The sequence below is a fragment of the Mesoplodon mirus genome (genome assembly GCF_964341445.2).
Source record: "Mesoplodon mirus genome assembly, chromosome: 5".
In the NCBI taxonomy this organism is placed as follows: Eukaryota; Metazoa; Chordata; class Mammalia; order Artiodactyla; family Ziphiidae; genus Mesoplodon; species Mesoplodon mirus.
Window position 1 is genome coordinate 124,945,672 of NC_138980.1, and position 17,978 is coordinate 124,963,649.

Consider the following 17,978-nt stretch of genomic DNA (forward strand, 5'->3'; position numbering starts at 1 on the left):
ACCCAAATACCAACACTCAGAAGATACTTTTTGACTTTGAAGCATATAGTTACATTTTTCGAGGTTCCCGGGGTAGAGTTTTCAAGGGGTTAAAAGTTAAAATAGATAAGTTTCTCCTCTGAAAACCTGAGAAGATATATCGTCATTACATTGCTTATATAGAAGAAGGAAAAAATTTTTTTACCAGAATTTTCCCGATTAGCTCAGAAAATCACTGTGTCTGCCTGGGTGCAGAGTAGAGATAAGATACCCCACATCAGTTTCTAGTTGGAAGTAAAATATATGCAATTGGACTGCCAGGAGAGGGTTTAGAATTCCGGGATTATTATGCCTGGAGACCCTGGAGTGGCCTGTCACTTGCCAAGTCCCTTTTTCATGTTGACAATTTTTTTCTTTTTAAAAGTAATCTTTATTTTTTCCTGATTATAATAGTAACACATCCTCATTATAAAAAAAAAAATCAAACATTACAGTAAGAGGAAGTCTCCCACAATTCCACTTTCCAGAGATAATCATTGTTAACAGTTTGCTGCATGTCTCAGTTTTTTTCTGTGCATATTCTATGTAAGTTTATTTTATATAAATGGGATTATATTATACGTAATGCTTTGCAACTTGTTTTTAAAATTTAATAATGCATCGTGGTTATCTTTCTGTGTCAACAAAAGTAGCACTACTTAAATCTTTCTACTTGTTGAATGGTATTCCACTCTATGGGTATGTGTGTGTGTGTGTGTGTGTGCGTGTGTGTGTGTGTATAATAATATAATTTATTTAACCAATTCACTAATGATGGTCATTTGGATTTTTTTTCTTTTTTTTTTTTAAACATCTTTATTGGAGTATAATTGCTTAACAATGGTGTGTTAGTTTCTGCTTTATAACAAAATTAATCAGTTATACATATACATATGTTCCCATATCCCCTCCCTCTTGCGTCTCCCTCCCACCCTCCCTATGCCACCCCTCCAGGAAGTCACAAAGCACCAAGCTGATCTCCCTGTGCTATGTTTTCTTTTCTTTTCTATCCTCCTTCTGGCTATTACCAAAATACTCCTGTGAACATTTCTTGGAAGATTTAAATGACATGATACTAAGCTCAGGTTATAACATACACACCTGGAATAATACTGCATGCAATTCTGGTCAAAAAATTTCAAAACAGACATAATGATATGTTTAAAAATCCAGAAAAAGAGAAACTAATCATGGGGATAGGGCGTGAAGATTAAGTTAAACTTTCCAAGATTCTAATCTAAAAAGAGGTAATATGAGTAAAGTGTAGGAAATTATGACTGGTATTGATAGAGTGAGCATGAACTTAGGAGGTCTTCAAAAAAAAGTCTACTTAGAAGTAGAAAAGAGATTGACTTAGAACAAATCAAATTAAATACTCTTTTACTTACCTATAATAAAAATATGAAACTTGTGGGACTTCCCCGGTGGTCCAGTTGTTAAGACTCTGCGCTCCCAATGCAGGGGGCCTGGGTTCGATCCCTGGTCAGGGAACTAGATCCCTCATGCCACAACTAAAGATCCCATATGCCGCAATGAAGATCCCACATGTGGCAACAAAGACCCCGTGTGCTGCAACTAAGACCTGGCGCAGTCAAATAAATAAATTAATTAATTAATTTTAAAAAAATATGAAACTTGTTACCTTGAGAAGCTTTGCAAGCTGGATATATAAATAAGCTCAAGAAAGGTTTACGTGATATGTATAAAAATATGTATCCCCACGAAAGTTAAATCTATAATGGATTATTAAGGGGAAGTTAGAGCCGTTCATGATATACTGCTAACCTTTTAAAATCAATGTAATGGAAGTTATATAGTATCTCGTCTCACAAATACACTTACTGTTGCTATCAAATAACAAAATACTAGGCTGAATAGAAAACTGATCTGGCCTGGTGTGACAGTACTACTGTTTTTATGTGTCTCTCATCATTTCGTGCTACCCACTTCCTGTGAAATTAAAGCACCCAGAGTGACCTTAGGTTTATCCTTGAGTCTTAAGGATGAATATTGATAAAAATAATATTTACTTATGCTTTTCTTGTCTTAGGCTTTTAAATCTGCATTGTCATTTGTTACATTAATTATGATAAAATTTTCATTATGTCCACATATGTCTATGGGTTTCTGTATTTCCATCTTATAAGGTATTTTTGTGTAATCAAAGGACAAGATAGGGCTTCCCTGGTGGCGCAGTGGTTGAGAGTCCGCCTGCCGATGCAGGAGACACGGGTTCGTGCCCCGGTCTGGGAAGATCCCACATGCCGCGGAGCGGCTGGGCCCGTGAGCCATGGCCGCTGAGCCTGCGCGTCCGGAGCCTGTGCTCCGCAACGGGAGAGGCCACAACAGTGAGAGGCCCGCGTAAAGCAAAAAAAAAAAAAAGGACAAGATAAAACTTAATTTCTTCTAATTTTATTTTATTTTTTTGCATTGTTGTAATTATTTGTGTATGTATTTACATCGTATTACAGAGTCTAGAAGACCCAAATCCATTTGGATTGCAAACTTTGGTTCATCAAAATGTCACCTCTTGTGATCCACTAAATAATAAGGGAAATTCAAAGCCGGTGGAAAATAGCTCTGACCAGGACACTCCATGTGTGTTAAGGAGATCATCCAGACTGAAAGTAGGCAGAGATGCAAAGCCCACAGATGACATATATAAGATGCCAGAAAAGATTTTACCCAAAATACTTGGCTGTGAGGATCAAACAAATAATAACTCTTCAACTGAGAATTTCAGGTATGCTGCCAACCTAATAGATAATTCTGTGTTTGGGACATTAGAGTCAGTTTACCTCTAAGTAAAGAACTTTATTTTTCAGTGTTGTTATTTTATTTATTTTGCAATTTAAAAAAACCCCAGAAAACTCTTTTACTTTCTTTTTTTAAGACAAAGTAATGGGAAATAATTGTATTTTAGCTTAATGCTAATTTTCTTTCTTTAACATCTCTCACCACACATAGTTACAAATTTTTTTTCTTGTGATGAGAACTTTTAAGGTCTACTCTCCTAGCAACTTCTCAAATATACAACACAGTATTATTAACTGTAGTCACCATGCTGTACATTACATCCCCTGAACTTATTTATCTTATAACTGGAAGTTTGTACCTTTTGACCACCTTCACCCATTTCACCCACCCACACCGTCTCCTACCTCCAGAACCAGTCTGTTCTCTGTATCTATTAGTTTAGGGTTTCTGTTTTTTTGTTTTGTTTTGTTTTAGATTCCACATGTAAGTGAGATCATATGGTATTTGTCTTTCTCTGACTTATTTCACTTAGCATAATGCTCTCAAGGCCCATGCATGTTCTAGCAAGTGGCAGGATTTTTTCTTTTCTATGGCTGAATACCATTCCATTGTGTGTGTGTGTGTGTGTGTGTGTGTGTATCACATTTTCTTTATTTATTCATCCCTCAATGGATATTTAGGTTGCTTCCATGTCTTGACTATTGTAAGTAAAGCCACAGTAAAAATGGGACTGCAGATATTATTTTGAGATAGTGATTTTGTTTCCTTTGGATAAATACCCAGGAGTGGAATTGCTGGATCATATGGTAGTTCTATTTTTAATTTTTGAGGAATCTCCATACTGTTTTCCATCGTGGTTGCACCAATTTACATTCCCACCAACAGTGCAAGAGGGTTTCCTTTTCTCCACACCCTCTCCAGCATTTATTATTTGTAGACTTTTTGATGATGGCCATTCTGACTGGTATGGGGTGATATCTCATTGTGGTTTTGATTTACATTTCCCTGATGATCAGTGATGCTAAGCACCTTTTCATGTACCTGCTGGCCATTTGGATGCCTTTTTTGGAAATGTCTTTTTAGTTCCTCTCACATTTTTTAATCGGATTGCTTTTCTCTTTGCTATTGAGTTGTATGAGTTCTTTATATGTTTTGGGTATTAATCCCTTTTCAAGTATATGATTTGCAAATATTTTCTCCCATTTGGTAGGTTGTCTTTTCATTTTGTTGATAGTTTCATTTGCTGTACAGAAACTTTTTAGGTTGATGTAGTCTCACTTATTTTTGCTTTTGGTGTCAAATCCAAAAAATCATTGCCAAGACTGATGTCAAGGTGCTTACTTATGTTTTTTCCTAGGAGTTTTGTGGTTTCAAGTCTTACTTTCAAGTCTTCAATCCATTTTGAGTTGATTTTTGTATATGGTGTAAGATTGTGATCCAGCTTTATTCTTGTGTATTTGGCTGTCCAGTTTTCCCAACACCATTTATTGAAGAGACTGTCCTTTCCCCATTGTATATTCTTGGCTCCTTTGTCATAGATTAATTGACCATATATGGGTAGGTTTATTTTGTGGCTCTCAGAATAGAGAGAACCAAAATAAACCTACCCATATATGCTTTTATGCCAGTATTTTACAGTTTTTGATCAGTGCCATACCACAGGGCAAGTCCTTTTCTTTTGCCTGCCTCTTTTTTTCCTAGAAGTTGTGAATAGAGTGGATAGTGGCATGCCAGCATGGGGAGTGAGGGACAGGAGCCTCAGAATACTCACTTATAGGTGACTATCCCTAAAGGAGAGAAACCCATAGGTGGCACAAAGACAAAGAAACCATAATGACTGGCATGTCTCTCACAGAATTTTCTGCAGTTTACTCAGGAGCCATCTCCATACTTAAAACTGCCATCCTGCTTGACAACAGCTCAGTAAAATATCTTTGAGTTTTAAAAAAATTTAGTCAAAAATTTGGTATGATTCTCTTTGAACAGTTGTGGAGAACATGATAGTAATTTTAAAAGCACATTTATTTTTCAAGAATGCAGAATCCTGCTTTAAGGATTGAAGGTAAAGGGAAGACTATGCATTCATCCAGACTCAAGAGTGGAGAACAGATCAGGAAAAACAGAAAACTTGCAGGGAAAAATGGTGAGGCCTACTTTATTTCTTTATTTCTTTAATAAGTAACTTATAAAAATATAGAATGCTGGTACTAAAAAAGGATTTAGAGATTATATGTCTCAACTTTCTCATTCTACTGATGAGGAAGTTCAGAGAGGTTAAGGATTTTCCCCAGCACTGCACAGCTCATTAGTAGTATAACTAGGATCCTGAACTCCTGCCTCATAGGCTGGTATATTTCCTGTACTTGTACTTTTAAGAGAATAGTTTCAGAACTCTTTTCAAATTTAGATATCTGACCTATCTGTGGTGTGACTAAACTAGCATAGGCTTTGGGAAATTATAACCAGAAGAATAGAGGAAATTATTATATATTTAGATGTTATTTCTTTGTTCCTATATATAAAACCCCAAAGAATGAACTAAAAAACTATTAGAAATAATAAGAACCTAGGAGTACTGGTTACAAAATAATAGATGGCGGGACAGTTGGCATAATTGAAATATGGACTGTAGATTAAAGAATAATATTGTATCAATGTTAAATTTTCTTAATTTAATAATTTGGTTATGTTAGATAGTATCCTTGCTTTTAGAGAATATGCTCTTAAGTATTAGTAAGTAAAGGGGCATGGTGTATGCAAGTTATTCATTATGTGTATATGTGTCTGTGTGCATGTGTATGTATATATAAAGAGGGAGATAGAATGATTTAAGTGGCGGCAAAATGTTAACAATGGGGGAATCCTTTGTTTTATTTGTACAACTTTTTTATAAATTGGAAATTATTTCCAGCTAAAAAGTTTAAAAAATTCAATAAACCAAAAGAAGACAAAAGTAAATACCTTTCATATACATAAGTATTACCCAGTTACAAAATATAAGAGAAGATCCCATTTATAATAGTTACAAAAGAGAGAAAATACCTGTTTATATACCTAATAAGAAATTGCCATACCTGTAAGAAGAAAGTGTAAAAATTATGCTGAGGGACGTAAAAAAGACTTGAATAAATGGAAAGAAGAGCCTTATTCTTGACCATAAAGATTCAGTATTGTAAGAAACTTACTTCTCCCTAAATTATTCTGTAAATGCATGAGAGCTCAATCAAAATCAGATTTTTGTGTATTTGTTAATTGTTTTGTTTTATTTTGCTTTATAGGGCTGGAGGGCTGGAGGTTAGCTATGAGAATGATACAAAATTTCAGCTGGAAAACTAAATATAAAAGACTAACAAAGAAAATTCTGAAAAATGAAACAAAGGGAGAGTAGAGAGGCAGGAACCTGCTCCACATAATGTGAAAGCAATTAGAAAACAATAGAAGTTAAAATAAGTTGGTATTGGCACAGGAATAGACAGATAAATCAGTGAAACAGAATAAAGGGTTTAGATGTAGAAGCCAGATACAAGGGGAATATGGGGGTAGGTCTGTGATAAATATGGCATCTCAAATTGATGGCAGAAAGAAGGACTAAATAATAAATAGTGAAAAACACAAACAGTTGGATCCCTATAACATTCCTTATACCAAATTTAATTCCAGTCTGGCCAGAGTTAAAGGAAAAAAAAAGTTCTAGGAGAAAAGACAAGTGAATCTTTTTATAATCTTGGAAAAACTCTTTGTGAAGAACAATTCAAAGCCAGAAGGAGGGAAAAGAATGATAAAATTGACTATATACATTTTTTAAAAATTATATGGAAAGATATCCTAAAGAAAACCAATCATCAAACACAGAAGAAATATTAATAACACATGACAAGGGGTTAATTATACTAGTATGCAAAGAGCTCTTACAAAACAGTAAGGATAAAGAAAAATAGGAGTTCACAGAAAAAAAAATTTTATATCTGAAAAGATTAACATCTCACTCATACTTAAAGAAATGCAAATTAACAAATACAATTTTCAGCTAAGAGAATGCCAATAAACATTTGAGAATTCCCAGTGGCAAGAATGTGGAAAAAGTAAACAATCTCATGTTTTTGGTAAAAGTTTTTTCAGTCTTTTTATAAGGCAGTTTATTTACATTCATCAGAATTTTAAATCACAATTCTTTTGAATCAGCAATTCTGTTTAAAGGGATTTATTCTATGGCTGTATTTGCTTATATATGTAAATATATTTTATAAAGATGTTCATTACAGCATTGTTTATTATAATAAAATGACTAGAAACAATCTAAATTAAGTGAATAGTTAACAAACTATAATGTAACCAATGAAATAATATTCAGGCATTTAAGAAGTCAGAAGAATATGTATGTGTTGATAAGGAAAAAAAGGCCATGGATTTTTTTTTCATGTCACAAGGATGATATCAAATTTCTTGTTGGAAACAATGCAAGCAAGAAGACAGTGGAGCAGCAGCTTTAAAGTACTAAAAGAAATTCTATAGAATTCTATAAAGAACCTAGAATTCTATACCTAGCAAAATATCTTTCAAAAATGAAGGTGAGGGGAGAGGAACCAAGATGACAGAGTAGAAGGACGTGCTCTCACTCCCTCTTGTGAGAACACTAGAATCACAACTAGGTGCTGGACAGTCATTGACAGGAAGACACTGGAACTCACCAAAAAAGATACCCCACATCCAAAGACAAAGGAGAAGCCACAATGAGATGGTAGGAGGGGCGCAGTCAGAGTAAAATCAAATCCCATGACTGCTGGGTGGGTGACTCACAGACTGGAGAACACTTAGACCACAGAAGTCCACCCCCTGGAGTGAAGGCTCTGAGGCTCCCAACCCGGGGGTCCAGCAACGGGAGGAGGAATTCCTAGAGAATCAGACTTTGAAGCCTAGTGGGATTTGATTGCAGGACTTCGACAGGACTGGGGGAAACAGAGACTCCACTCTTGGAGGACACACACAAAGTAGTGTGCACATCGGGACCCAGGGGAAGAAGCAGTAACCCCAGGGAAGACTGAACCAGACCTTCCTGCTGGTATTGGGGGGTCTCCTGCAGAGGCAGGCGGTGGCTGTGTCTCACTGTGAGGACAAGGACACTGGCAGCAGAAGTTCTGAGAAGTACTCCTTGGCGTGAGCCCTCCCAGAGTCTGTCACTAGCCCCACCAAAGAGCCCAGGTAGGCTCCAGTGTTGGGTTGCCTCAGGCTAAACAACCAACAAGGAGGGAACCCAGCCCTGCCCATCAACAGTCAAGCGGATTAAAGTTTTACTGAGCTCTGCCCACCAGAGTAAGTCAGCTCTACCCACCACCAGTGCCTCCCATCAGGAAACTTACACAAGCCTCTTAGATAGCCTCATCCACCAGAGGGCAGACAGCAGAAGCAAGAACTACAATCCTGCAGCCTGTGGAACAAAAACCACATTCACAGAAAGATAGACAAGATGAAAAGGCAGAGGGCTATGTACCAGATGAAGGAACAAGATAAAACTGCAGAAAAACAACTAAATGAAGTGGGGATAGGCAACCTTCCAGAAAAAGAATTCAGAATAATGATAGTGAAGATGATCCAGGACCTCGGAAAAAGAATGGAGGTAAAGATCAAGAAGATGCAAGAAATGTTTAACAAAGACCTAGAAGAATTAAAGAACAAACAAACAGAGATGAACAATACAATAACTGAAATGAAAACTACACTAGAAGGAATCAATAGCAGAATAACTGAGGCAGAAGAACGGATAAGTGACCTGGAAGACAGAATGGTGGAATTCACTGCTGCGGAACAGAATAAAGAAAAAAGAATGAAAAGAAATGAAGACAGTCTAAGAGACTTCTGAGACAACGTTAAACGCAACAACATTCGCATTATAGGGGTCCCAGAAGGAGAAGAGAGAGAGAAAGACCCCGAGAAAATATTTGGAGAGATTATAGTCAAAAACTTCCCTAACATGGGAAAGGAAATAGCCACCCAAGTCCAGGAAATGCAGCGAGTCCCATACAGGATAAACCCAAGGAGAAACACACCGAGACACATAGTAATCAAATTGGCAAAAATTAAAGACAAAGAAAAATTATTAAAAGCAGCAAGGGAAAAATGACAAATAACATACAAGGGAACTCCCATAAGGTTAACAGCTGATTTCTCAGCAGAAACTCTACAAGCCAGGAGGGAGTGGCATGATATACTTAAAGTGATGAAAGGGAAGAACCTACAACCAAGATTACTCTACCCAGCAAGGATCTCATTCAGATTCGATGGAGAAATCAAAAGCTTTACAGACAATCAAAAGCTAAGAGAATTCAGCACCACCAAACTAGCTCTACAGCAAATGCTAAAGGAACTTCTCTAAGTGGGAAACAGAAGAAAAGGACCTACAAAAACAAACCCAAAACAAATAAGAAAATGGTAATAGGAACATACTTATTGATAATTACCTTAAACGTGAATGGATTAAATGCTCCAACCAAAAGACACAGGCTTGCTGAATGGATACAAAAACAAGACCCATCTATATGCTGTCTACAAGAGACCACTTCAGACCTAGGGACGCATACAGACTGAAAGTGAGGGGATGGAAAAAGGTATTCCATGCAAATGGAAATCAAAAGAAAGCTGGAGTAGCAATACTCATATCAGATAAAATAGGCTTTAAAATAATGTTACAAGAGACAAGGAAGGACACTACATAATGATCAAGGGATCAATCCAAGAAGAAGATATAACTATAAATACATATGCACCCAATATAGGGGCACCTCAATACATAAGGCAACTGCTAACAGCTATAAAAGAGGAAATCGACAGTAACACAATAATAGTGGGGGACTTTAACACCTCACTTACACCAATGGACAGATCATCCAAAATGAAAATAAATAAGGAAACAGAAGCTTTAACTGACACAATAGACCAGATAGATTTAATTGATATTTATAGGACATTCCATCCCAAAACAGCAGATTACACTTTCTTCTCAAGTGCACAAGGAACATTCTCCAGGATAGATCACATCTTGGGTCACAAATCAAGCCTCAGTAAATACAAGAAAATTGAAATCATATCAAGCATCTTTTCTGACCACAGTGCTATGAGATTAGAAATGAATTACAGGGAAAAAAATGTAAAAACCACAAACACGTGGAGGCTAAACAATACGTTACTAAATAACCAAGAGATCACTAAAGAAATCAAAGAGGGAATCAAAAAATACCTAGAGACAAATGACAATGAAAACACGACGATGCAAAACGTATGGGATGCAGCAAAAGCAGTTCTAAGAGGGAAGTTTATAGCTATACAAGCCTACCTCAAGAAACAAGAAAAATCTCAAACAATCTAACCTTACACCTAAAGGAACTAGAGAAAGAAGAACATACAAAACCCAAAGTTGGCAGAAGGAAAGAAATCATGAAAATCAGAGCAGAAATTAATGAAATAGAAACAAAGAAAACAATAGCAAAGATCAATAAAACTAAAAACTGGCTCTTTGAGAAGATAAACAAAATTGATAAACCATTAGCCAGACTCATCAAGAAAAAGAGGGAGAGGACTCAAATCAGTAAAATTAGAAATGAAAAAGGAGAAGTTACAACAGACACTGCAGAAATACAAAGCATCATAAGAGACTACTACAAGCAACTCTATGCCAATAAAATGGACAACCTGTAAGAAATGGACAAATTCTTGTTTTTTTGTTTTGTTTTGTTTTTTTGCGGTACGCAGGCCTCTCACTGTTGTAGCCTCTCCCGTTGCGGAGCACAGGCTCCGGACGCGCAGGCTCAGCAGCCATGGCTCACGGGCCCAGCCGCTCCGCGGCATGTGGGATCTTCCCAAACCGGGGCACGAACCCACGTCCCCTGCATCGGCAGGCAGACTGTCAACCGCTGCGCCACCAGGGAAGCCCGACAAATTCTTATAAAGGTGTAACCTTCCAAGACTGAACCAGGAAGATACAGAAAATATGAACAGACCAATCACAAGTAATGAAATTGAAACTATGATAAAAATCTGCCAACAAGCTAAAGTCCAGGACCAGATGGCTTCACAGGTGAATTCTATCAAACATTTAGAGAAGAGCTAACACCCATCCTTCTCAAACTCTTTCCAAAAATTGCAGAGGAAGGAACACTCCCAAACTCATTCTGTGAGGCCACCATCACCCTGATACCAAAACCAGACAAAGATACTATCAAAAAAGAAAATTACAGACCAATATCACTAATGAATATAGATGCAAAAATCCTCAACAAAATACTAGCAAACAGAATGCAACAACACATTAAAAGGATCATACACCATGATTAAGTGGGATTTATCCCAGGGATGCAAGGATTCTTCAATATAGGCAAATGAATCAATGTGATACACCATATTAACAAATTGAAGAATAAAAACCATATGATCATCTCAATAGATGCAGATAAAGCTTTTGACAAAATTCAACACCCATTTAGGACAAAAACTCTCCAGAAAGTAGGCATAGAGGGAACCTACCTCAACATAATAAAGGCCATATATGACAAACCCACAGCAAACATCATTCTCAATGGTGAAAAACTGAAAGCATTTCCTTTAAGATCAGGAAGAAGACAAGGATGTCCACTCTCACCACTGTTATTCAACATAGTTTTGGAAGTCCTAGCCACGGCAATCAGAGAAGAAAAAGAAATAAAAGCAATACAGATTGGAAAAGAAGAAGTAAAGCTGTCACTGTTTGCAGAAGACAGGATACATAGAGAATCCTAAAAATGCCACCAGAAAACTACTAGAACTAATCAATGGATTTGGTAAAGTTGCAGGATACAAAATTAATGCACAGAAATCTCTTGCATTCCTATACACTAATGATGAAAAATCTGAAAGAGAAATTAAGGAAACACTCCCATTTACCATTGCAACAAAAAGAATAAAATACCTAGGAATAAACCTACCTAGGGACACAGAAGACCTGTATGCAGAAAACTGTAAGACACTGATGAAAGAAATTAAAGATGATACCAAGAGATGGAGAGATATACCATGTTCTTGGATTGGAAGAATCAGTATTGTGAAAATGACTATACTACCCAAAGCAATCTAGAGATTCAATGCAATCCCTATCAAATAACAAATGGCATTTTTTACGGAACTAGAACAAAAAATTTACATTACATTACATTTGAAAATCAATCACTGTAATTTGTTATATTAATAAGCTAAAAAAGAAAAACCATATGATCATCTTAGTAGATGATTCAGAGAAAGATTTTGACAACACCTGACATCCATTACTAATGAAAACTCTCAGCAAACTCAGAATAGAGGGGAACTTGGTTAATCTGACAAAGGGCATCTACAAAAAAAATACACAGCTGTCTTACTTAATGGTGAAAGACTGAATGCTTTCCCCCTAAGATCAGAAATAAGACAGGGATGTCTGTTCCCACCACTTCCATTGATCATTGTACGGGAGGTCCTAGCCAGTACAGTCAGGAAGAAAAACAAATAAAAGGCATCCATGTTGGAAAAGAAGTAGTAAAACAGTCTTTAGTCACAAGTGACATAATCGTCTATATAGAAAATCTGATGGAATCTACAATAAAAGCAACTGTGAGTTTAGCAAAGTTCCAAAATACAAGATTAATATACAGATATTAATTATATTTCTGTATTCTAGCAACAAACAATTAGAAAGTGAAATATGAAAACCAAACAACTAGGAAGTGAAATTTATGCCGCAGTTTCAAAAAATGTGAAATACGGATAAAATTTAGCAAAAGAGGGCTTCCCTGGTGGCGCAGTGGTTGAGAGTCCGCCTGCCAATGCAGAGGACACGGGTTCGTGCCCTGGTCCAGGAAGATCCCACATGCCACGGAGCGGCTGGGCCCGTGAGCCACGGCCGCTGGGCCTACGCGTCCAGAGCCTGTGCTCCGCATCGGGAGAGGCCATAACAGTGAGAGGCCCGCATACCGCAAAAAAAAAAGAAAAAAAAATTTAGCAGAAGATGTAAAAGACAGGTACACTGAAACCTACAAAATATTAAACAGAAAACACAGAAAATTTGATGGAGAGAAATGGAGAGAGATAGAGTCAGAAGACTATATTATTAAGATGTTATTTTTACTCAGGTATATTTATGGATTCTGTACAATCTCAATCAAAATTCCTGTAGGATTTTCTTGTAGAAATTCCAAAGCTGGTTCTAAAATTCATATGGAATGCAAAGAATCTAGAATAGTAAGACAACTCTGATAAAGAACAAAGTTAAAGGGCTAACACTACCTGATTTCAAGAATTATTATATGGCATAATCAAAACAGCATGATGTTGGCATCAAGATAGGGAAATAGGTCCATGGAAGGAGAAGGGAGTTCAGAAATAAACCCTGAGTTTTGACAAAGGCACAAGGCCTTTTTAGTAGAGAACAATTGTATATCCGTATGCAGCAGAATGTTATTCAGTGTCATTCTGTGTATTTTAAGAGTGTTGATTTTTGTTTTGGCCAACAAGTTACTTGAAGATCAGTTTGATCCTTTCAACACTTTTTTTAAAACCTTGTTAGGTCTAGTGTAGGCCTTACTCTAGAACTATTTTAGCTCTGCTACTAAGACATGACCCATTAAAGGTCTCTCTGAATGTTCCAGTAGTTCAGCAAGGTCTCTCTCCTCAGCCTGGCAGGAATGTGAATGTCTCCCAGCCTGTGTGATCTCTGATGGTTGTTAATTTATAGTTCCTGGGTAACTGTTCTTGCCCAGCCTCATGAAGATTCACCCCACGCATAAGCAGTTCAGTATTCAGATAACGACTCAAGGAGCCCTTCTTATAGATTTCTGGTGCCTTTTCTCTATGCTCTCATCTCTGGTGCCCTGCTCTGTAAATTCTGTTCACCCCAGCCTCCCCAGACTCTGACCTCTGTCTCCTTAGCTCAGCAGAATCACCTTGCTATGCTTGTGCTATACTCTGAAAAGCCTCCAGACAAGAAGCTTGAGTGAGTGACCTTAGGGCTCACTTCATTGTTTGTCTTCACTCAGGGGAGTCAAATAGGTCTGAACTACCTGTTTTCCAATGTCTGAATAAAGGGTCTTTTCCCCCATATATTTTGTTTAATATTCTAGTTGTTTACAATGGGAGGGCAAGTCACAGCAGTTATTTAGTCATGATTGGAAGTGAATGTCTTTCACAACTTAGGTTCATTGAAAATTTTTGTATTCTTAATTTGTTATTTTGAATAAATTCCATATTTATAATAGCAGGTACAACTGGAAAAGAAAGATCTGGGAGTAAAGACTATTGATTTTTGCATATAGTTTATCTGGTGGGAACAGAATGCTTTGTAGTCTGGGGTGGGGGGAGGCAGGCTCAGGTGTTCAGCAGTTGGTTTGTTTTACAGTGGAACTGAATGGAGAGAATCAAATAAAAACAAAGCAGTTAAATTGTGGTCCATTAAGAAATCTGTTGCAGTACTCGATTACCTTTCTGAGGTTTTAGGATGGGGCAGGTTATTTAGATGAAACTGGAAAAGCTATCACCAAAGTTACTCTGAGGGAATTCCCTGGCGGTCCAGTGGTTAGGACCCTGCGCTGTCACTGCCGAGGGCCTGGGGTTCAATCCCACAAGCTGGGCGGTGTGCCAAAGGAAAAAAATGCTATTCTGAAATTCAGGAAAACCAAATGAGTATTATCTGTAAAAATTGACAGGATTTGGATTATCTAGATGAGGAGTTTAGGAGGCACAGGGGAGAAATGATACTTGGTATATATAACCTGGAAAACTATTTTAATTGTGTATTTCCCAGCTTAGGAAATCAAAACTATTATACTGCTCAAGACCAAGCTTTATTTAATTTCATGACAATTATTTTTAGTAAAGAAAGAAAATTTAGCATTCTCTTTTCTGGTCTTGCTGGGGTTAATTTTTGTATCTTCCTTATATAGTTCTGAGATTTTCTCCTCATGGTTTTATAAGACATTTTGGTATTGTAATATTTTGTTAGGTTTAATAACATCTAATTCTGGATTTAAATAATCCCTTTCACCAGAACTTTTAAGAAAATAATCCATTAGTCTTCTCATGTATGCACCTTTCCTGGAGTTTCAATCAATATAAACTGCTTACATGATGTATAATTTACTCACATATTTCAAACTAATGACATTTGTCTTTTTCACCTTTTTGCATGTAGATACCATTATAGTTGGGTTAATGGATGAAATACTCTTCCATAATGTAATATACTCTATTCCAGAATGTTGACTGGATTCATTCTATTACTTATATTCCTCTTGATTTTCAAATAAGGATTATTAATTTTTTTGTTTTCTTTTGTTCATGCCCTCATTTCAGAAAAAATGAAGATGAATAAAGTATCTCGTTGTAGCATTAACCGTAGAAACATCTTTGGAGAGAACTTATTGTATAAAGCTGCTCTGCACAATGACGCTGATCTTGTTCTTCATTATGTGAAGAAAGGTGGAAATGTTAATCAACCAAGTTATGCTGGTAGGTTGTGGTTACCACTTACAGTTATCTTAAGAGTGGTTTGTAGTTTCAGCTGAGTCACTACTATGAAAGTATGGCAAAGTAGGCCTAAGACAAGTCTCAAACAGAAAGCTTCCAGGTAATTTTTCTACTTAGGCAGTGCTTCACCATCATCTCCCAGGGAAGTGGTAAGTTAGGGGGGAGAGGCAGGAGAAGAACATTACATTTCACCTTCAAAGATTATGCCTTCCTTCAAAGGTTATGCCTTCAAAGGCCCACTGCACCAGGTGGGCCATGTGCAGTGGCATTACACAGAAGGATGGGGTTCCTGGGGCTGGCTTGCTGGCTTTGTGTAGGCATTTTTACTATGGACTCAGCTTTTAATGGAAGAGGAGTGAGGTTCAAAGCTGAAAGAAGCAGATGGTACACTGAGCTTCAGGGAAAATTGATGATAAAATGGTAGATGTACAGCAAGGACAATTGCCAGGGAAATGGAGAGAACAGACTATGAGGTAGAGAGGGTGGGGCAGGAAGCTCAGAAAGAACAGTCTTTCTGCGAGGCTAGGTCTCTGGTACAGTCTTCCTGTGGGGAGAACCTGATACGTTCTCCTGGAGAGGAATGATTTCTTAAAGGCACGTAAGTACTTAAAACACTGAGCAGTACTGTGTCCATACTTTTACTATTGTTTCTAGACTTTCTCGGTGTATGAAACAGTGCACAAAGTCTTATGGTACACAGAGATCAGCAGCACAGTCCATGGACAAGCACCCCCAGTACTTACTTTAGCAGCACCTGGGTTTATCCTATAATCAGTGTTTTAAAGACTATTACTCTAAGTCTCACACCCAGTTCATCCATTATGGTCTTATAGCTCTCAACCTTGGATCCTTACTTGCTAGCCAGAGCACTTGCTCCCTTGATTTTGAGAAATATATGGTTCTTTCTCTTAGTCTCTATGTGCTCCTTAAGTTCAGGAGTAGTTCAGCATGCCACTAATTGGACTTTATGGATTTCCCAAACATCAATCTTAACATGTTTCTTTTCATTAACCTTTTTTTCTGTGCCATCACTAACATCCCCAGTTGCTATTCCCTGCTTGTCTTTGGCCAGGCAGTGACCTTCTTCTCACTTCCCTAGGTACTTCTGTGACCTTCATGAATTCTTTATCCTTCCATATTTTCCAGACTTTTTGAACTCTCTTGTTTTCTATTTTTCCTTCTCAATTTGCATCTTAATCTGACCTTTACTACTTCTGGCTACCACATCCCACAGAATTGCAGAGGGCAGTGTTTGCAAAGGGTTGTCCATAAGCCATTTTCGTAAGAGTCACTTAAAATATTTGTTCAAAATGCAACCTTTACTTCACCCCCCCAAAGCACACACACACACAAAATCACTCAAAGTCACAATCAAAATCTGTAGGTTAAAATCTGGAAATCAAGTTCCCTAGATGATTTTTATTCTCATTAATGTTCAAGAACTACTGACAAGAGGTGTATGGCCTCCATATAATTCAATGTAGTGAGCTTTTACCATATGCCTTCTCTGTGCCAGATACTATGAAAACAAAAAGATATACAGTATCTACTAGGAAGGTTTAAATAAATTTATTTTGTGAGATAATCCAATAAAGGCTTAAGTGCCTTTTGAGGAATTAACAAAATGTTATAGTAACAGACCAATGGTCTTTTTATAGGTAACATTTGCATTTTATAAGTCCTCATTTACATTTTGTGATATCTTTGATTTCAAAAACCAATTTCAATAATTCTTTTTTTTTTTTTTTTTTTTTTTTTTTTTTTTTTTTTTTTTTTGCGGTATGCGGGCCTCTCACTGCTGTGGCCTCTCCCGTTGCGGAGCACAGGCTCCGGACGCGCAGGCCCAGCGGCCATGGCTCACGGGCCCAGCCGCTCCGCGGCATATGGGATCCTCCCAGACCGGGGCACGAACCCGTATCCCCTGCATCGGCAGGCGGACTCTCAATGACTGCGCCACCAGGGAGGCCCTCAATAATTCTTTACCTATCAAAACCAAGGGTGACAACCATGAAGTAGCCTGAAAATAAATTCTGAATACCTAAAATAGATCTAATAAAGCTTCTTTGCTAAAACCCTCTCAGATCAATGACTTGAGCATTATTTTACACAGAATCCTATCTGATTCCTAAGCCTATGATACATTAGAACTGAAAAGAAAGGTTGGCTTAGGCCAGGATATTGATAATAGCAAGAAGTTTAAGCCAACAGCAAGGCAAGAGACAGATAAAAAATGAGAGGCAAAATTGTTGAGGACTGTAATGAAGAGAGTGCACTTTATATCTCTGTGGGTGTTAACAATTGCTGCATTAGATCATATAACTAATATAATTATGATCTTGAATCTTTTTAAACAAATGCATTAAATTATATTGTCTTCATAGGAAATTTACACTCTTATTAACCTTTGAAGAAATTTCCTCCAAGATAGTTAACATTTTTTTTTAAAAAAAAAACTATGTTGCTTAAGGATCTCCCAACCTGCAGTTTTGGGAGATAATAAAAGATCTGTTATAAAATGTACTCCATCTTTATTTAAGAGGAGTGGTTTTACAACAGAAGGAGTAAGCCTTAGGAGAAGGGAAATTCTTTGTTACATTTGATTTCTTTCTGAAATATGTAGCCCTTTATGTGGTCTAGAGTAGCTTTCTGCAGAATAAAGGTCCCTCTGGCTTTGTTGCTGCTGGGAA

General features: G+C 37.2%; 1 protein-coding gene across 1 annotated transcript in view; it reads left to right on the top strand.

Annotated features, from left to right (window-relative positions):
* ANKRD31 (ankyrin repeat domain 31) overlaps positions 1-17,978 on the top strand; it is a 133,797-nt gene that overhangs the window by 29,903 nt on the left and 85,916 nt on the right. Inside the window, exons 8-10 of the mRNA XM_082624141.1 lie at positions 2,490-2,761; positions 4,809-4,918; positions 15,118-15,273. Coding sequence (XP_082480267.1) covers positions 2,490-2,761; positions 4,809-4,918; positions 15,118-15,273 — 538 coding nt within the window. The remainder of the gene's footprint in view (positions 1-2,489; positions 2,762-4,808; positions 4,919-15,117; positions 15,274-17,978) is intronic.